The sequence below is a fragment of the Trachemys scripta genome, chromosome 2 (genome assembly GCF_013100865.1).
Source record: "Trachemys scripta elegans isolate TJP31775 chromosome 2, CAS_Tse_1.0, whole genome shotgun sequence".
NCBI classification, from domain to species: Eukaryota; Metazoa; Chordata; order Testudines; family Emydidae; genus Trachemys; species Trachemys scripta.
In genome coordinates, this window is record NC_048299.1 from 106,205,077 (window position 1) to 106,225,186 (window position 20,110).

The window sequence follows — 20,110 nt, forward strand, 5'->3', positions numbered from 1 at the left end:
TTTTTACATTTTAGAATATGTTATCTCACCATGCTGTGCATTATATTTTGTGGTGTAACTGCATAATATTGCTCCCTGTTCTGTTTAATCATGTCTGTAATTAGATCGCAAGCTTTTCAAGGCAGGGGCCATGGTCATTTATTGTAAGGTGCATAAGAAAACTCTCGGTAATGGTTGCAAAAAAAGAAATAATAAAAATAGATTTCTTTGTTTAAAGTACTGTATAAATAGCAGACCTAAAGTGTCTGCAACAATAGCTGCAACATCTTTTGCTTTAGTCTAAATTTAATTTGATTCACAGGACAATTGGCCAAACAATGACACGTTTATTGTACAAAATATCCTCTCCATTATATTAATCTTTTTCCTATTTAAAAAGAAAACTCACTGAGTACTCAGCATTTTGTGGCTTGTTTTCAAGACTAGGTTAGTCCAGAAAGGTTCAACTTAAACGAAATAAAGCAATTCAGTTCAGAAGTGCAAGGTTAGTGTAATGTACACCGTCATACTGCTTTTGGCTATGTTAACTTTAAAAACCATGCCAATTTAACATTTTTTTCTTCAGTTTTTATTAGAAAAAAAGCAGCAGATCAACATTACAATTCAAGAATCTAATCTAAGAATGCACTTGACAATTAAGCACATCTGAGTATGAAGTGAAAAAATGTCCAGAAAACCTTCAGCAATGCCAATCTCCTGTTACCCAAATAATAAATCATTTTGCAGGCTTTCTGATGAGTGGAAATCAAATAAAGAACAAAAGATTTATTGCTGTGAAAACAAATCTGTAGTAAAGTAGTATGAGTTTTGGGCACTAAGCATCATCAGTCAAGTTAACTTAAGTTCAAAATGCACTAAAATCCTTTGTTTGGCCATGAAAGTCCACAAGCTGGCAACCCAAGTACAACTGAAATGGTAGGTCTGGACAAAAGTTAGACAGTATGTTAAACCTCCAGTTTTCAGACAGTAATAAAAAGATGCATTACAATTCCAACAGCTCACAAACCAAATTAAAAACAAAAAGTGAGCTGACATTCAAAGACCTAAATTTTTGTTCTTAAGCTCATTTTGTTTGCGCTCAAAATAATTTCAGACCCACCATGAAAAAAATCCATGAACTATCACACAACTGAAAACAGAAAGAATTGCTTGACTTGGTTATTTTTCCCACTGAGGTATAAAATCTACATATAAATCTGATACTTTACTATAACAAATTGTACTTTTCGTAGTTCTGATTTCTTTTCCTTTAAACCCTGTTTTACATGTTTCTTGCTGTAAAAATCTTATTTCATGATACTGAATGTGATCTCCAGCTCTCTGTTCCATTTATTTTTGTAACTATATTTAATATACTGGTTACCAATGCCAACCAGGAAAAAAATTCTCGGAAGTCTCTTCATTACAACAGCACTTTCAGCAGAGGTTACTGATGTGCAAGCAAACTACAACGATATGCAGCTCTCCAGAGAGCGTATTTCAATGATTATGTTTCCATTGTCCAAACGTTCTCTAGAATGATCCTTTGATGAAAGAGACTCTTCAATCTTGTAAACATCAGCATGCGCAGTTTCACTAGTATGTATATAGTTTCACGTCCTTATACAGGAAGGCTGGTTCACAGCTACTGAAAAGCTAGAAGAGTCGGAGTTCTAATATCTGATGAACCTTGCATCCTGCAGAGCAGAAATATCTTCTTTTTTTGCTACTTAAGGACACAGCCAAAATACTTGCCGAGGTAGCCCAGTCAATCTTTTCCTTTTTTTAAAACCTCTCAGAACATTTCTGGAAGGGTGACGTTGCGAAGTAGCCACTGCTGAGAACGGCTGCCATTGCAGTCTCTAATGCTGGGTACCTGGCTGTCTTCTTCGGTGGCTTTATCCAGGCACTGGTTACTGTTCACATGCAACAGGGTTAATTTCTTTGAAAAAGAAAAACAAATAAGATTTTACAGAAAGAGGCAAGGCAGAAAATATATCAAATCTCATTCTTTTGTTTCTAAAAAGCATTTTGTGCTAAACATAATAGTACAATTCATATAAGGTGTATTTAAAGACTACCACTGAAACACAAATTTAATTTTCAATAAAATACACCGCATTTAAAGGCAAAAAAATTAAGCATCTTGCAACTTACCTCACTAAGAGATACTATTGAGTTAGATGGAATTTTGAGAAATTATGTGTATTATGGTACTACCCAGAGGCCCCAACTAAGATCAGGCCCCATTGTGTTAGGCAACACACTGACATATGTAGAGAATCCCTGCAGTGAAAAGCCTAACATAAACGGACAAAGATGAAAACAATGGGAGAAAAGAATGTTATCCTCACCATTATATACACGTGAAATGGAGTTACCTGAAGCTACATATGAAATGGGTGTTAAGGCTGGGAACGTAACCCAAATCTGCTATGTTCCATTCCAGTGCTTAAGCCACACCATCCTTCCTCAGTTTTATTTACTCTTCATCTTTAAGCAGTTGCATAACACTCTTTCAGGAAGTAATCTACATGTTCTCTTAAGATTACATGTAGCTTAATCTTTTTTTATTTCCACCATGATCACTTAGAATATCTACCAGGAACTTCTGTGCATTTCTGATTGCTGTGGGACCAAAAATCTGTTTGCTCTCACACTGTTTCACTACGTTGACTTCTGAGATCCCATGCCTTTAATACAATCAACAGGAACAAAGAAACCATTTGGGAAACAAAATAAAGAACAATGGCAGAAATTGATGTTATTGGTACAGTATTGTCAGGATAGATGGAAGTTATGAACCAGCTTACCTGTAGCTGTAAGGTATTAATCAAAAGGAAAAGGTCCATTTGAATGAGAAACTAGTCACTACTGGTTTTCTGTACGAAATGGGACAATTTTCTGCAACTTAGTAGAGACCTTTATCAGACAATAATGAAGGTTACTTACCTGTAACCAACGTTCTTCAAGATGGACTCTGCATATTCACACTTTTGTGAAGTGCACCAACTGGTACACTGACAGTGTAGTCTTCTACTAGCAGAACCTAATCAAATGCTCATGCGCCTCTTTGCCCCTGCCCTGAGTCTCTGCGCATGTTCTGAGGGCATGGCTAGAAAAAGAGGTGCAGCAGTGGTTATCACCTTGGTTCTTTCCACTGCTAATGCCAAGCCCCTAGAAGATAAGACTCCACAAAAGGGGGAAAGAAGGGCAGGGTGTGTGAACAAGCAGAGTCCATATCGAAGAACCTCCGTTACAAGTAATTAACTTCAGGTGGTCTCTGCATATTCCCAATTTTGGGATAGTTTAGTCAGTAGTACACATACTAAACCAGATGGTGGGTAAGAAGTTCGAAGTAAACAAGGACTGAAGAGCTGATCTACCAAACTGTGCCCCTGATGTGGTTGCAATATTTAACTAATAATGGTTTATAAGTATGTACAGAACATCACATGGCGGCTCTTCAAATTTCTATTATCAGAACATGTTTCAAACATGCTGCTGAGGCCACTATCACTCTAGCAGAGTGTGCTCTCAGGTGAGCTGGGAGAGATTGTGATGCTGTTTTATAACTTTCTATTACTGCATTCACTGCCTAACCCATGTAGATAATGTTTGTACGGAAATAGGATTCCTTTTATAGTTACCAGCATATGAGAAAATTCGCATGAATATCTAAAATCCTTAGTCCAATCGAGATAAAACAATAAAATGCTTTATGCATCCAAACAATATAGCTCAGATTTACCCTTATTTGACTGAGGTCTGGGGAAAAAAAAAACACTGGTAGAGTAAGGGACTAACTGACAAACTCCTAAATGATTTTTGGTATGAAACTTGGATGTGAACAAAAATTACCTTGCTCTTATAAAAACTTGTAAATAGAGGGTCAGTCAGTAAGGCATGAAATTCACTAATCCTCCTGGACAACAGTATTGCTATAATAAAAGCAGCTTAAAAATTGATAGATGAAATAGGGAACAAGATAAGGGCTTGACGGTTGGAGACATAAGCCATGATAGTACTGCAACAGGATATCTTACCGGGAGATAAAAGTTCAGTAACCCTTTAGAAACTTATGTGAGAATACTGATTTACCATCTACTTGTATATGAAAAAGTGCTATTGCAGCTAAAATGTACCCTTAGCAGCAATGCAACAGATAAACCCTTATGCTTTAAAGGTAACAAGTACTCTCATATAGGTTGAATAGAGGCTGACACAGGATCCATACCTCAATCAGATACCTACATCTTGATCTTTGCATTGCACTTTCTGCCATTGGCTGACAAGAAGATGGGGCATTCCATATTGATTTAGCTGGTTGCCATAAACCCTCCAAAAAGGGCAGAGAAGCCTGGTATGCAGAAGTATTTCCAAGTATATCAAAAATGGGGTGCGAAGTTTCCTCCAACAAAACTGAAAGTAATTTTAATGTAAAAACCATTCTTCTGACTAACTGGAATTGAATGGCATCCTCCAGTGGTGAAGAAACTGAGGCTGTTCTGTTTTTGTCTGGAGAAGATTTGCCCATAGGATCCTGATCATGATGCAAAATATTCGTCTGGGGAGGAATTTCAAATTTCTCTTCCTCATCATATAAAACATCTTGCATTAAGAGTAGGGGACTTGTCTCCTGTTACTGGATCCGTTAACGAAGGATATGAACGTCTCGAATCCAAATGTCTCAGATTGGTTGTCTGTGATCTATATAACTTGAATCTGTAGGTCATAAAACCCATAAAAATGTCCCTAGTTTGATGCTGGAAAGGAGGCATGATTTGGAGAGAGGTTGGTATGGAAGGCCCAGAGCTAACCAATACAGCCAAGGAATCCAGGAAGGCACATTCTTTTCTTGCCAATTTGGCAGGATGTCACTCAGTCAGAGATTTACCAGTAATCCAGGGAGGCACTTTCTAGTGCTGTCAATTTGGTCATTCTGGTATTATGTCAGAGTTGTCTATGCCTCTAATAATCCATGTCTAACGGAGTTCTCTGAGATTGTGGTTCTGGACCCAGAACAGGATCCAGTTGTTCCTCTGAATGAGGATCTGAGCCCAGATCCAACAACAAAACAATTGGGCATACAACCGAGATCAATATTTGTAACATTCACATAAGAGAGATCACTCTCCCAGGAGAGCCAGAAGGTGTCCACAGTGAGGTGGAGGCAACATTATCAAGGGATCACTGATCTAAGACTAAAGATATTTTCGGCAGGAACTTGGGATGCGGTAGTAGCATGACCTTATCCTTAAAATAAAATAAATAAAAAAATTAAAAAAAAAAAGACTGAAGGGAGGGTACACCATTAGAGCCCCTCTCTCCCCGCAACTCTTCGAGCAGAAGCAATGGCTACTAGAAATGCAGTTTTCATGGACAGGTGTAGAAAGTAGTAGTTGGCCAGGGGTTTTAAAGGAAGGTCTCTCAAGACATGCGTACAAAGTTGGCCCCATGCCGGTGGGTGGGGGGCATCTGATTTGTGGGAAGAGGTTATCAAGTCCCTTGAGGAACCTTCTTGTTGTAGGATGAACGAAAACAGAAAAACCCTTTATCGTATTATGGAAGGCCTTGACAGCTGTGAGGCACCTTAATGGAGCTTAGAGATAAGCCTGACCTTTTTAGCTCTAGGATGTAATCTAGTACCAATGAAAGCAGAAAGGATGCAGGAGAAATGTGTTTCAAGTCACACAAGTGTTTACATCTCTTCCACTTTTGGATATATGTGTCCCGAGTAGCTTGTTTCTGGCTACACAGCAGCGCTGTCTTTATGTCCTCAGAACAGGTTGTTTCTAACCATGCAAACCATCTATCAGCCATGCTGTGACCTGGAGAACCCTGAGATTGAGATGATGAACTTAACCTGAGAGAGGAAAGGGGGAACAGGTTTGACAGTGACTGGCTGACATACTGCCAGCTGAGTGAAATAAGGAAACCACGTTCATCCTGGCCACATCAGAACTACAAGAATAACCTTTTTCTTTCTTTATCTTGCACAGTGCTTGGATATTACAGGAATCAGTTAAAATGTGTACAAGAGTCCTTGGTTCCAGTGGAGGAGAAAGACATCTCACAGGGAGTGCTGACTCTCAGACTGCCTCTCTGGAGCACAACTGGGAAAACTTCTTGTTCTTGGCTGTGTCGAACAGGTCTATCTGTAGGATACCCCAATGCTGAAATATGCAGTGGAGTACAGTGGGATTTATCTCCCATTTGTGATCTTGGGAGAAGCGTCTGCTGAGGGCATCCGCTGTGGTGTTTTGGACGTCCAGAAGGTAAGCTGCTGAGCTATTGATTGGGTGTCATATACAACCATTCCAAAGTCTCTTTGCTTTGGCACAGAGGGAAGGTCATCTAGCTCCCCCCCTTGGCATTTTATGTAAAACATCTATGACATGTTGTACATCATGATCTTTGTATCTGCCCCGATCAGTGGCAGGAAGTAAATACAGGCATTTCTGACTGCTCTGAGTCCAGCAAGTTGATGTGTAGTGTGGACTCAACAGGAGGAGACAACCTGCCTTGAATAGGATGGGTGCCCAGGTGGGCTCCCCACCCCGACAGGGATCCATCTGTTATTACTGATTTTGGGGGTGGTTGAGTAAAGGGGACCCTTGTGCAAATGTCATGAAGATTCTTCCACCAGTTGAGGGATGTTTTGACTACTGAGGGCATCGAGAGTACTTTGTTTAAGATGTGTTTGCTTGGTGAGTAAACAGTTCTGAGCCACCCTTGAAGGCTAAACGTATGAAGTCTTGTGTGATTTATTACTAAGGTACCCACCACCATGTGTCCCAGTAGTTGGAGACAATTTCTGGACAATGTTTGAGGGCTGACTTGGACTGTAGAGACTAAATTGACTAGGGTAATGAACCTATATGAAGGAAGGAATGCTTTGGCTGTTGCTGAATCAAGATAGGCGCCAATGAACTCCAAATGTACCACATTTAAGGTGGACTTTCAGACATTTAATTGTAGTCCCAGTTAGAGGAATAGGTCCACGGTCTCCTGAGTGGCAATCAAGCCTTTTTGAAGGACCGCCCTTTGAGCAGGCAATTATCTAATTATGGGAAAATCAGGATTCCTTGTTTGCAAAAGAAAGGACTTTGGAGAACACTCCGGGCACAGATGAGAGACCAAATGGAAGCACCAGGTACTGGAAGTGCTCTTGACTCAAGAATCACAGAAACTTTCTGTGGGAGAGGTGGTTTGCTATATGGAAGTAAGTGTCCTGAAGGTCAAGGGCTGAGAACCAGTCCCCTTGGTCCAGTGATGGAATTATTGCTGCAAGAGTTACCATTTTGAACCACTGAACCTTTACAAATCTGTTGAATGATCTTAGATCTAGAATGGGTCTCCAATCACCGTTCTTTTTTGGTACCAGGAAGTACCTGGAGTAAAATCCCTCTGTGTTGTGTGTGAACTGGTTCTTTAACACCCAAATTCAGGAGAGAGTCAATTTTCTGCTGCAAAAGGTGCTCATGAGAGGGTCCCTGAAGAGGGACAGGAAGTGGTACATGGTGGGGGGAACAAAGTGGATAGAGTATCCTGCTGAAATAATCTTCAACACCCACTTGTCCATAGTGATATGTTCCCAGTTCTGATGGAAATGATCAAGGTACTCACTGAAGCGGGGGAAATGTGTGGATTGTTACAGCAGATAAGGATGTGAGTGGTCAGACCCTTAACCAACCCATTAAAATAGTTGTTTGGAGGTTAAAGGTTTTGAAGTTGATGCCTGCTAGCTAGCTGATCTCTTTTTCTAAAATCATTGTCTCTTGCACCGGGTTTCGTAATGCCTCTGGGAGGCAGGAAACAGAGATCTCTGTGCCATCTGGGACTTACTGAACCTTCTTTTTTGTGCAGGAGTGTACTTTCCCAGAGAGCACAAGGTGGCTCTAGAATCTTTTAAGGTATGCAGGGATTCATCAGTTTTCCATTTGAGGGATCTTTGATCCCTCAAATGGAAGGTCCTTGACTATAGTTTGAAAACCCAAGAGCTGAAGTCAAGAAGCCCTCCTCATGACCATTGCTGTCGAGATGGAATGAGCAGCTGTGTTAGTGGCATCCAAAGAGGCCTTCATAGATGTCCTTGCAAGTAGTTGGCCCTCTGTGATGATTGCCTGGAATTGCTCCCTCTGGCATGCTGGAAGATGCTCAATGAAGGAATTCAGTTTTGAATAATTAGTATGCTATACTTTACCATGAGGGCTTGGGTAATTGGCGATTCTAAATTGTAAGGTAGCTTAAAATCTTTCTTGTATGGTGTCGACTTAGCCTGGTGCTCTTTGCCATGTTAATTCACAGCATCAACCACAAGAGTTTGGGGATGGATGTGAAAATAAAAAGTCTGAGTCCTTGGAGGAAAAGTAGTGTTTTTTTGTCCACCCTCTTACAAGTGGTATTGTGGTTGGGGGATGCCATATTTTTGCTGGGTCCAACAAGGCCTTGTTAATGGGTAACATGATGCGGACAGATGAAGATGTATGCAGGATAACAAGTAACTTATGCTGTGACTCCTTAACCTCCTCCAATGGAATTTGCAAGGAGTCTGCTATCCTTTTAATAAGGGACCTTTGATGAAATTGTTTTTCATCATCCTCAAAGGACGGTGGAGGAAGCATGCCAGTTTCATCAGGGAGGATGGAGAGATGTTGGTTGTAGGAGTAATCTTTGCCCAATCTCGCTTTCTGTTCCTCAAAGGTCTTATCTTGTGTATCAGGAACCCCAGAAAGAGAAGGTGGTGGGGACTGCCTTCTCCTTTCCTAGCAAGAAGCACTAGGGACCTTTGAGAACTGCTGGTGGACTATCCACAGTTACATTAGATTAAAAATAAAAGTATATTAAGGAATATAAACACTAATACTACCATGAATATATGGGGGAGGGGGAGCTAGAGAGGCACTTCCTCTATGAATAGCTTATTCTATAATCATCCGCTACTGGGTTTCTTGCATGTTCCTCAGAAGCATCTGGTATTGGTCACTCAGAGGTAGGATACTGGACTGCACAGATCACTTATCCGGTAACGGAAATTCTCATGTTCATATGTATCACAACACACCAAAACGTATTCGCCGTGTACTTTAAAGAAAAACTAATTTACAAATATTTTACAGAGTTTTTTTTAAAGTGATAAATGCAACATAAGAATTAATAGTATAAAAATACAGACCTTATCCATGAAGAAAATCATTTAACATTTTCATATAATGAAAAGTAATTTTAAATAAAGGTGTTTTGAGGCTTGGCTTAAAGAGTTATTCAGCTTGAACACAATATCGCATACACAAGCTATTGATGGCTCAGGGCAAAATATTTTTTTGATTAAGCTGCAACAAAAATATGAAAGCAACCATTTAAAATTTTAGAAAGGTGTCTGAAATTCAGCTAATTTTAGAAAACACAAAGGCTATATGACAAAAAATATCTTTCCACATCAGCTTGGGCCTCGTGCCAGTGACCAATCAAGTCTTGCATTGCCTGGCAGGGACAGGTTATTAATATCTTAACAATTACAAAAAACATTTAAAGTTGTGACAGTTCTCTCAAAATGTATAAAAAATGTGATGAGTATGGTGAAGAAAACAACATACCTATGTCATATTGCCAAATAAACTAAAGGATGTTTTAATAGTGATATGTACAGTATTAAAATGTAAATGTAATTTAAAAATTATTACATTAAAATGTATAAATCACATATGGGGTGGTGACATCCATGTGATAATATCATACATCTCCTCTAATTTTCCACGTGATTCCATAATTTATCATAGTCCCTTAATGACCACCCATATTTACTGCCCACTATACCATCTCCTCTAGGAATAATTTCAGTATTCCAAACAGCTTTTAACATGCACCATTTTGAAAAGGAGAAAAAAAAAACTTGAGAGATTTCTTTCCTATTTCCCCAAAATGATACTTGACCTGAGCCTGGGAGAAGTAATATTCAGTCCTAAGACTGTGATAAGTTTAATGTTCAATTCTTCATGACACAGTAAGGGATGAAACAAGAGCTTTAAGTAATTGAAAAGAAGAAATCTCCATTTTCAAAATATGTATAAACTTAAGAGTTTTTTTGCATAAAATACTAACAAAGTACAATGATATTCAATGTAATTGTGCGTATATACATTGAAGACAATGCAAGATTCAAATTTTGAAAAGCTAGCACTGGACCCAGGTGGGGGGTTAATGAAGATGGGTCTACCTGCACTGGGGAGACAGAGACTGAGAAAGAGAAAGATGATTGCCTGCCTATACTGGACAGGAGAGATTCTGGGAATTAGGTGCATGCAGGAGTGAGAGACGCACAATCTGTATGGGAAAACAGTCTGCCATGCCTTAGGGTGAAGTTTGTGTCACTCTGAGGCCTGATCTACAATACAAAGCCCATTGAGCTGGCTGGAATAAAGTACAATGACAAAAGCACAATTTTGGTGGATATGCTTTATATGTTGTGTTACTGTCAAAATCTGTCTTGGATTTAAGTAAGCACTGTTAAGAATCAGCACTTCATAACAATGAAAGATGGTAATTATTGATAGCATAGAGATGAAGACAGACACCAGTTTTTATACAATTGGAAGAAATTCCAACTGAAAACTGGTGTTTTCAACCCCTATTACATGAAGAAACAAATTTAATATGAGTAGGCTGCTATATATAAAAAGGATTTAACTAGAGCTAGTTGGAAATATTCCGATGAAACAGTTTAGTTGGAAAATGCTGAATGTTGCAAAAGAAAGCTGGGTTTGACAAACTTTTGCCGAATCACAGGCCGGGTTCCTGCCTGTTTCCCTGCTAACTTGTCTGGTCGGCTGTTGGGGAACCCCACCATGTGGACTACTCTGGCGTCAAGGAACCCAGGTTTCCAGGATTCATGACTCCAAGGCAGCCCTGCCATGGAGTCAGGAAATCCTGAACACCTTGGGAGAACTGGCTGCAGCCAGGGCTCTCAGAGTCTAGGCTCTATAGTACGGAAATCTGGGCTTCCAGGATCCCTGGTTCTAGGGGAGCCTCACCATGTGGTCTGCCTTGGCACACTCCTGGGCCATGTGGCTCCTCATGCTGCTCTACTTCAGAACAGGCAGTCCTGAGAGCTAACTGGCATGGGAGTCTGGAAGACTTGGGGTCCCCTGCCCTTAGACAGTCCACTTGGCAGATCTGTTCTGGAGCTGCAGATCCTGGGAGCCCTGGCAGATCCTGGGAGCCCTGGCAGCTGCTGTTTGAAATTTATAATCTTGTCAGTTTCATTTGGTTTGTTCCAATTCAGACAGAAATTTAATTTTGAAATATCGAAACTTCTCATGAACCAGATTACCTGAGTTTTGGCTATGTCTAGATATAACAAGGTCCTTAGCACTTGCGTAGACTGGGCCAAGGTGCTTGGGATGAAGAAAGCAACACGTCTGGTATACAGGTTGTGTTTTTGGTGGGTTTCCTCTATTTTCTTGAAGTCTGCAGCAGAGTGAGGTAGGCCACGTGCAGAGACAGAAGTAGAGCAGCTAGGCTCTTACTGGTGGTTACTCCATCAATCACTTAACAGAATACCATCCAAAAGCACCACCCAGTAACCAGCATGGACCCAGGTGGGGGGGTTAATGAAGATGGGTTCTACCTGCACTGGGGAGCCAGAGACTGAGAAAGATGATTGCCTGCATATACTGGACAGGAGAGATTCTGGGAATTAGGTGCATGCAGGAGTGAGAGACGCACAATCTGTATGGGAAAACAGTCTGCCCATGCGTTAGGGTGAAGTTTGTGTCACTGAGGCCTGATCTACAATACAAAATTTAACTGTGGCTGAATGTGTCTGTCGGTAATCATGTTAGTTGTGTGTCAACTGAGTGTTTATTGCAGCTGATTGACACAGTACTAACACACAGTACTTTCCTACACTTACATGTTATGAAACTTAAGTCCATTATTGCACCAGAGAATTGCACTGTTAAAATATGCACTCATGATTGAACTGGTGGAACTTGCAACAGTACACTGGGTACACATGTAATTTTCTTTCAGATGCACACGATTCTCAAAGCCCGCATAAAATATTCCCTGTAAAAAGTTACAAATCCTGTGGGTTGTTGCACCTACCACAAATGCCCAGCACAGTTCCCTAGAAAAGGCTGAGTTTACTTGCATCCATTTACAGTTCTGATTTGTGCCCCTGCTAATTTTAATGGTTCAGAGTCATGAGGATCCTCACACGTGCAGCAAGAAGCAGGGTCTCATACCATTTTGGAGAGTCAGTTACTGCTACCAGATTACACTGGGGCCTAGAATATATTAAAATGAAAAATACCATCTTCAGGTAGCGAGCTGACGCAGATCAATATTAAAGAAATAAGCTTTATTTAAAATCAGGTTTGGTTTTAATTTTTTTGGTTTTGTAACACTACTATTTATGGTTGCACTTTTGCATCCTTAGAGTGATCTGAGCCCTTCTATATAGCCCCATGGGTTTCCTTTTGCCCTCTTTCCCCCAAGTACTGCAATGGAGCCACTGGGGGTTGCGTCATTCTTCACAGAGAATGAGAGGATAAGGTCAGGAAACAGGCGGTGCTGGTACCTCGTAGAGATGTAAATGGCTTTATTAAGAGGTGTAGAGTGGGTAGTCTAGCAGGTTATCCATTAAATGCAGCCAGGAAAATACTCAAACTATTCTACCACTTCAGGGGCCACAGGAAAGGTGAGTTTATCAATGAATCCCTTTACATCCTAGAAAATCTCCTTTCCCTAGTCTAAATGTGCTTCAGGGAGTGCATTTGTCCATGTGAGTGAGCTTCTCTCATGTCTGTGCAAAAAGACATGGCTGTTTTTTGTCTGCTGAAGCTACATGAACTGTTTCAACTGCTGTCTTCATTGAAATAGTGAAGGTTTCTCAAAGTGAGAGCAAAAATACTTCATGGCTTCACAGGTACTTGAGGCACAACTGAGGTGTTTTTCCTCTCTTGGCCTTATTTGGTTATTTCATGTTTTCCTCATAAAATGCTGCCCAGATGCAACCTTGAAGGGCACCTTCCTATGTGCTCCACAGAGGGAGGCAGGAATCAAACTGGAGAAATGGAAGAGGGATATCTAGAGTGTGCAAACCAATCAAGGGATGTACTGATAAAAACAAAAAGAGAAGTCACCTAAGGTCTGTACTGTTGTGACTGAATCACCGAATAGGCTTTTAACAGAACAAAATAAACCACAAGGTCCTTTCTGGGACATCTAATGTCCCAGACCAGATGCTTCTTATACATTGTAAGTATAAGGAAAAACAGTACAAAACAACCCAGCTGTTTGGGAAACAAGTCCTTACTACAGGCTTTCTTACGTGTCTTTATGACTTCTCGGCCAGGTAAAAGCTTCCCTGGAAAGATCTGAGAGTTATACACCACCTGCTAATTAACAAAGGTCACGTGCCAGGCAAATCCATCTGACATGTTTCATCCCATAGTCTTTATGAAAATATGCTTATAATAGGAATATTACATAACTGAGTTATACTTTACGCAAGATGGCTCATGTGAGATCATTGGAAAGGTTATGATTTACTGAATGTGATTATCTAATTTGTTTGCCTTTATCATTTCTGTATCTGATGTTAGGAGTATTAACTATGTATCTGTATTTCAAGTGTTACTTTGGGTGTCACCCTCAAGCAGCCCTTCAGGTACAACAATGGAAAAGCCAGACAGGGCTAATGAGCCATTAGCAGAGACAATGGACTGTGAAAGGTCTTAGTCCTCCTGTGGAGGCTGGAGACAGTCTACTAACAAGGGCTGGTACAGCCATGCAGAGACAGGATCCAAGTCACCTGGTACCGGATACTCCTCTTCCCCTTTTGGAATACCAGTGGTTTTCCACTAGAAGACAAAGGGTTCCTGCCTTACACAAGAGCGATATAAGGCAGGGGAGTGACATAATGGTTCTCCTCTGCCTCACCACCCAAAGAGACACTGAAAAAACACCTGGAAGCAAAAACTGAACTGAGGGAAGAAGGGTTGAAAAGACTCAAGTCTCTGAAGAACTATTCTGTGTGGTAACATTACTAACCATCACTTTTTAAACAGGAAACATAGCTATACTAGAAAAGAATGAACAGTTTTAAAGATTAATTATTGCCAATAATTCTTCTTGTTCTGTTTAACACCTTTGTTTTGTAGCACTGAAAAGAAATTTAAGAGTTTCAATTAATTTTTTTAATCCCAAAACCGTAATCTAGTTCTACCTGTTGAATCTTTAGCAATTTATATCAAGGAATTATTCCAGATCTAGGCTTCTGGCTGAATTTGATGTCCTACACACTCAATCTCGAGTTTCCAGAAATATATTTGTGATAGACATTGTAACAAACAATCCAGAGAATAAGTCATGGGTTCCCCAAGGATGCCAGTCGGGCACCCTAGGTATACCCTCTGCTTTATGGGGGAAATGTGATAGATATTGCTACTTCAGGCAGTATCTTTGGAGAAAACATAGTATTAAATTTATGTATCACTGTGGGTCAAGGACTGTAAGTATGATCGTGTTTTCCTTCATTGGGGAAGGTTACCACTGCTCCTTCAGGAACTAAAAACAATGGGGGTGATTAGGGTGAATCACATTGTAAATACTTCCCGAGAGGTACCACTCTGTGGGGAAGGTCACATATACTGGCTCAAACAGGGTTCCAGAGACTAGGAAGACAAAGAAAGAGCTTTTGACATAAAAGGATGAGCTTGAACTGACACAATGCCTTCTTTCTGATCCAGCAAATAGACGGGACCTTATGTCCAAAGGGCCACAACCCTTGCAGCTAATATAAGTGCAAATAATATTATTGATGTCTACCCATCCTTTTTCAAATTGTACTAAACATCAACGACATCTTGCAGCACTGAGAGGTTTTATTATTCAAAAGAATCAGACCTTGGTTACATGCTCACTAAGAATGGAACCTGTATAGACAATCACTTCAAGAACCTTTAAATAGTCTAAATAGTTCAAAATTGTTCCTTCCATTTGCATGTGCATTTCCTGTCAGTTGTCTACATTTAATTCCATCTGCCTATGTTACTGAATTGTTGTCTAGATTTGACTGACCTATATTTTGTCAGCCAGAAACTTTGCCACCTCACTCTTCATTTCCTCCTATAGATCAATAATAAACATGATCAGTATTGCTAGAGACCCTTTGAGCAATCATAACATTAACCTTTCTTTTTAGAGATAAATCGGAATAAATGAGTTGTCATCAGCCCTTTAGCCTCTCAGCTATAACTACTTAGTTACCTTAATATTTCATGAGGCATCTTTATCAATGGCTTTTTGAAAGTCCAAACAGGGTATCTATTGGTCCTCCTTCATCCCCTTTATCCTCCTCAAAGAATATTACTAAGTTGCAGGGTCAAGATTTTTCTTAACAGGAATTATCTAACAGTCATCCAGTATAGAAGCTGATCTTAAAAGTTTTCAAATTAAGAGGTTTTTGTCTGTATTCACTGCTCCACTGGTCAGAAAATGGGACATTAAAAATAATAATCACATAATACGACTCCTCTCACCCTATCCTAACATTTAACTGCAACATGATTTTAGAAGCTGATATTTGACAAATTGTTGAAGTTAGAGATTACCGATTTATATTACATGAAAGCTTTCAAATGGTGTAAGTAATTAGTTTCTAAATCTAGCAGTTCAATATATGATTTAAAAAATAGCTTTGACATTCAAATGAGAAGACATATGATAGCAATGATATTTGAAAGTCCTATATCTCAACATGCCAGGATTAGAAATGAAAGATTTACACTATTCAAAATTCAGTAACCCAACTTTAATAATAAAAATATTTGGTTTTAACATTGGTAGAGGCAAGATATCACAAGACCCTTAATGTTGGTTTTATTTTTACTGGTCCAGGACTAAAAATAGAAAATTCCAGCCCTTGGGCCAGTGTAATTTTCCCTCTGGTCTTGCTAATACCTTTCATCAGAGGATCTTAAAGCGGTTTCCAAACATGAAGACTCAGTACTTTGAAAGTTATAATTGTTTTTGAGGAAGATAAACAGAAGCATAGTGACTTGCTCGAGTTAACAGAGAATTGATGACACCTAGAAATACAATCCTGACTCACAGCGTCCTGTTCTGACCAACATACAATAGCCCTTAGTAACAGGAATATACTGTTTATCATAAGTTATGTCAAAATGTATACAAGAAATTAAGTGAAAGCCTTATTTCAGCATCACAAAGACTTACCATTGGATCATATTCCCAAAGTTGATTGCCTTTTAGGTGGTGGCACTTGAGCATTGTGACTGGGCCGTTAAGTTTGGAAACATCCAAGCATAAATCATCTGTTCGAATTTCTTTGTTGGCAGTGTATGAGAAAACCTTTGTAGAAAAATAATAATGTTCATCCACTGGATTCCATAGAGAAAACAGCAGGTTCACATACCACTTCACTTATACTAAACTTAAAAAAATGTCTTCAATTTTTTTTTTTTTTTTACACTACATACAAAACTGTTTTCTTAGGAGACAAATATAAATACCATATCAATAATAGGGCAGATTTTCAGATAAAAAACTTCCCAAATGGTAAAACAGGACGAGCTCCCTAAAAATGGAGAATTTTGGCAGGGTGGCAAGCAGCAATGCAGAGCTTTAAATAAAATAATAAAATTATAGAAAGAAGTAGATACAAAATATAGTCCTGAGTTGAGAATCACAAAAGTAAAAATGAAAACTAAAACTCAACGGCATTTTTCTGTCTGAATTTGCAAGAGTGACAAATCAACTAGAGAGAATCTGTAGGAAGGCAGTTCCAGGGATCCTACAGGATATCTACTGCATAGATTACTCCTGGGGGAATACTGTGCCAAAAAATAAAAATTCTGCGCACAATATTTTAAAATTCTGCATATTTTATTTGTCAAAATAACACAACATAATCCCTTCAGTTTCAATTATTTTGGTAATGTATTTCAAAATACCTGTCAACAAGTATGTCAACAATACAGAAAACAGCATAAAAGATTCCCCCAGGAATACAGTGTTAAAGAAATGCTGATGACAACCCAGTTCAAGTTGGAGGGTGCTGGAGGGGGCTTTGTGGGGCTCCCAGAGCCCTTGAACTCCCATCCCCCCAGAGGCCAGCCACAGAGCACCCCCTGCCCCAGACACCAGCACCTTCCTCCCCCCACAGCCCAGCCACAGAGAACCCCACAGCCCAGATCCCAGCCACAGGGCACCCCTCAGCCCTGAGTCCAGCAGTGGGCACACCCAGAGCCCAGATACCAGCACCCCCTGCCTCCCTGGGGCACCCCCCAGCCCAGACACCACCACCACCCTCCCTGCAGAGTTCAGCCATGGGGCACCCCCCAGCCCAGATACCAGCACCTTCTCCCCCCCCCAACTTCTTTACTTTTCTGTCAGGGGGCATAGCATGGTGCAGCCCTGCCCTTCCTCACCCTTTGCCAGAGCTGGGTCTCCCAGGCCTTCTCCCATCCCTGAGAGATTGAGGATCAAGCAGAGTGTGCAGCTTCCAGACCAGTCTGGCTGGGCGCTCTGCAAACTGGGCTCTGTAGAGTCCAATGGTCCCTAGTGGTGGCCAGTAGCTCTGCCCAATTTTGTGCGGGAAACAGAGAATTCTGCATTATGTAGTGGTGCAGAATTCCCCCAGGAGTAATTAGATGACACCTATCTAACAGATATGAGTGGATGATATTTAAAGTACACTGAAGTCACTGGAAAGACACCCATTGACTACAGCTAATTTTGAATCAGGTCCAAGTGACTCACACTAGGTGCAACAACGTAAAAAACGGTTACCTACCTTTTGTAACTGGTGTTCAAGATGTATTGCTCATGTCCACTCCATTCTAGGTGTGCAAAGACCGAACGACTTTGAATCGGAGAATGGAACACTGAAATGGCTGCCAGATGTACCTTGATCGAAGATAGCAATAAACCCTGGTGCTTAAAGTGCCAAATAGTCCGGTATACCCTGCAGCAGGGCCTCACCCGCTCGAACATGTCAGTCCACGGCCCAACACATGAACCACTTCCACTTTACATATGTAGCCCTAGTGGATGATTTTTTGCTGCCCCGCTGGACATCAGTAGACCACCCCGTTCGTCCGCACTCAGCCACACAGCAGCCAAACCATCAAGTGCAGCAGGTTGTCATGGTTCTGACACAACAGATCCAGCTGAAGAGATGGTTGCAGCAGGGTGGCTGCCCAGAGACTCAGCAGCATGCCGAACCAGTGGTGACGAGGCCACGCCAGGGCTATGAGGATGATCATTGCTTTGTCTTGCTTTATCTTGAGCAGGACTCTGTGGATTAGTGGCACTGGTGGGAAGACATACATCATTGGATCTGGACAGGTGGGCGGCTATCAGATGAATGGCACGTCACACACAAAAAGTCCCAGAGGCTGAGCACTTCCCGGCAAAGGACCGAAGACCTGGCTCCGCCCTGCCTGTTGATGTAGTAAATCGCAGCTGTATTGTTTGTCAGGACTTGCACCATCTTGTACTTCAGGTGGGGGCAAGAACGCCTGGCAGACCAGGTGAACTGCTTTCAACTCCCGGACGTTAATATGAAGGGACAGATTGCTGTGTAGCCAGCAGCCCTCGGTGTTGAGCTCGCTCAGATTGGCTTCCCAGCCCAGGTCCGATGTGTCCGCTTACTCTGGTTTCGACGGAGATGGGGTCATGAAGGGAACCCCCTGCAGCACCAACTCTGGATCCAGTCACCAGTCCAAGGACGAGAGGACGTGGCTCAGTACCGTGACCACTTGGTCCAGGGCGTGCCTGCTAGGGATATAGTCTGAGGCCAGCCAGGCCTGCAGAGGTTGTAGATGAAGACTGGCAGGTTGACCACGTAAGTGCATGCGGCCATGCGGCTCCTCATTTGCAGCACATGTGGGCTGTGGTAAACGGATGGCTCTTCATGGGGGCAATCAAGTCTGACATGGCCTGAAAGCGCATTTGCGGAAGGAAGGCTCCGGCTTGCGTGGAGTCGAGAACTGCTGTGATAAACTCTGTGTTGAACTGGCGTTAACGTGGACTTTTCTGTGTTTATTAAGAGGCCCAGATTATTGCAGATGAATCACACCAGGTTGGAGCTCCGTTGGACCTGCCCTGGAGTCCTGCCCTTAATGAGCCAGTCATAGAGATACTGGAAGATCTGGATTCCCCCCTACCCCCAATTGTCTCAGGTAATCCACTATCGGCACCACGCATTTCGTGAACACCCTGGGGGCTGAAAACAGGCCAAAGGGTAACACCATAAACCGGAAGTGACGCCCGACCACTATAAAACGCAGAAAGTGACTGTGTCCGGGAATATGGAGACATGAAAGTAAGCGTCCTTAAGTAGAGAGCAGAATACCAGTCCCCTGGATCTAGGGAGCGGATGATGGAGGCCAGGGAGATCATGTGGAACTTCAACTTCTTGAGAGACTTGTTGAGGCCCCACAGGTCCAGGATGGGTCTGAGGCCCCCTTTGGCCTTCGGTATTAGGAAGTAGCGAGAGTAGAATCCTCTTCCTTCCATGTCCAGGAAACCTCCAGAGTCCCCAAACCCAGGAGCTTCTCTACCTCCTGAACGAGGAGAAGGGTCACTGAATAGGGACAGGAAAATGGGGGGGAAGGGGTCGGGAAGAAGGGGCAGCCAAGAATTGCAGAGTATAGCCCCAATACACTATGTCCAGGACCCAGTGGTCCGACATAACCCATGACCAGGACGAGTGGTAGGGGGAAAGGCGGTTGAGGAAAAGGCAGGTAGGATCCGGTTGACTGACTAGGGTGTTGCTCTCGGGTGCACCCTAAAAATGATTGCTTCTGGCCCCCTGGTGTTTAGCAGCCTCAGGCTAGGCTGGCGAGCAGGAGGAAGAAGGGCGACGACTAAAATTAGTGTCTCTTCTCCTTGTAGGTCCCTGACGAGGCTGCCAGGATCTTGGCGGCAGCGGTTGTTGGAAGGATTATGTTGAGAGAGAGAGAGAGAGAGAGAGACAGACAGATATGGCTTTGTCATTTCATAGGTATAGATGTATCCCCTTTTAGGCCCCAAACCAAAGGAAGCCAACAGAAAGGAGTATAGAAGCTTGAGCACCAAGGACAAGCTAATAAAAGCT

General features: G+C 41.6%; 1 protein-coding gene across 3 annotated transcripts in view; it reads right to left on the reverse strand.

Annotated features, from left to right (window-relative positions):
- Window positions 1-545: 545 nt before the first annotated feature.
- GALNT1 (polypeptide N-acetylgalactosaminyltransferase 1) overlaps window positions 546-20,110 on the reverse strand; it is a 204,066-nt gene continuing 184,501 nt past the window's right edge. For all 3 annotated transcript variants that reach the window (XM_034761367.1, XM_034761365.1, XM_034761364.1), the window contains 2 exons: window positions 16,225-16,359; window positions 546-1,921 (listed from right to left, as the gene is read on the reverse strand). In XM_034761367.1, the coding sequence (XP_034617258.1) occupies window positions 1,775-1,921; window positions 16,225-16,359 (282 nt within the window). In that variant the 3' untranslated portion in view covers window positions 546-1,774. The remainder of the gene's footprint in view (window positions 1,922-16,224; window positions 16,360-20,110) is intronic.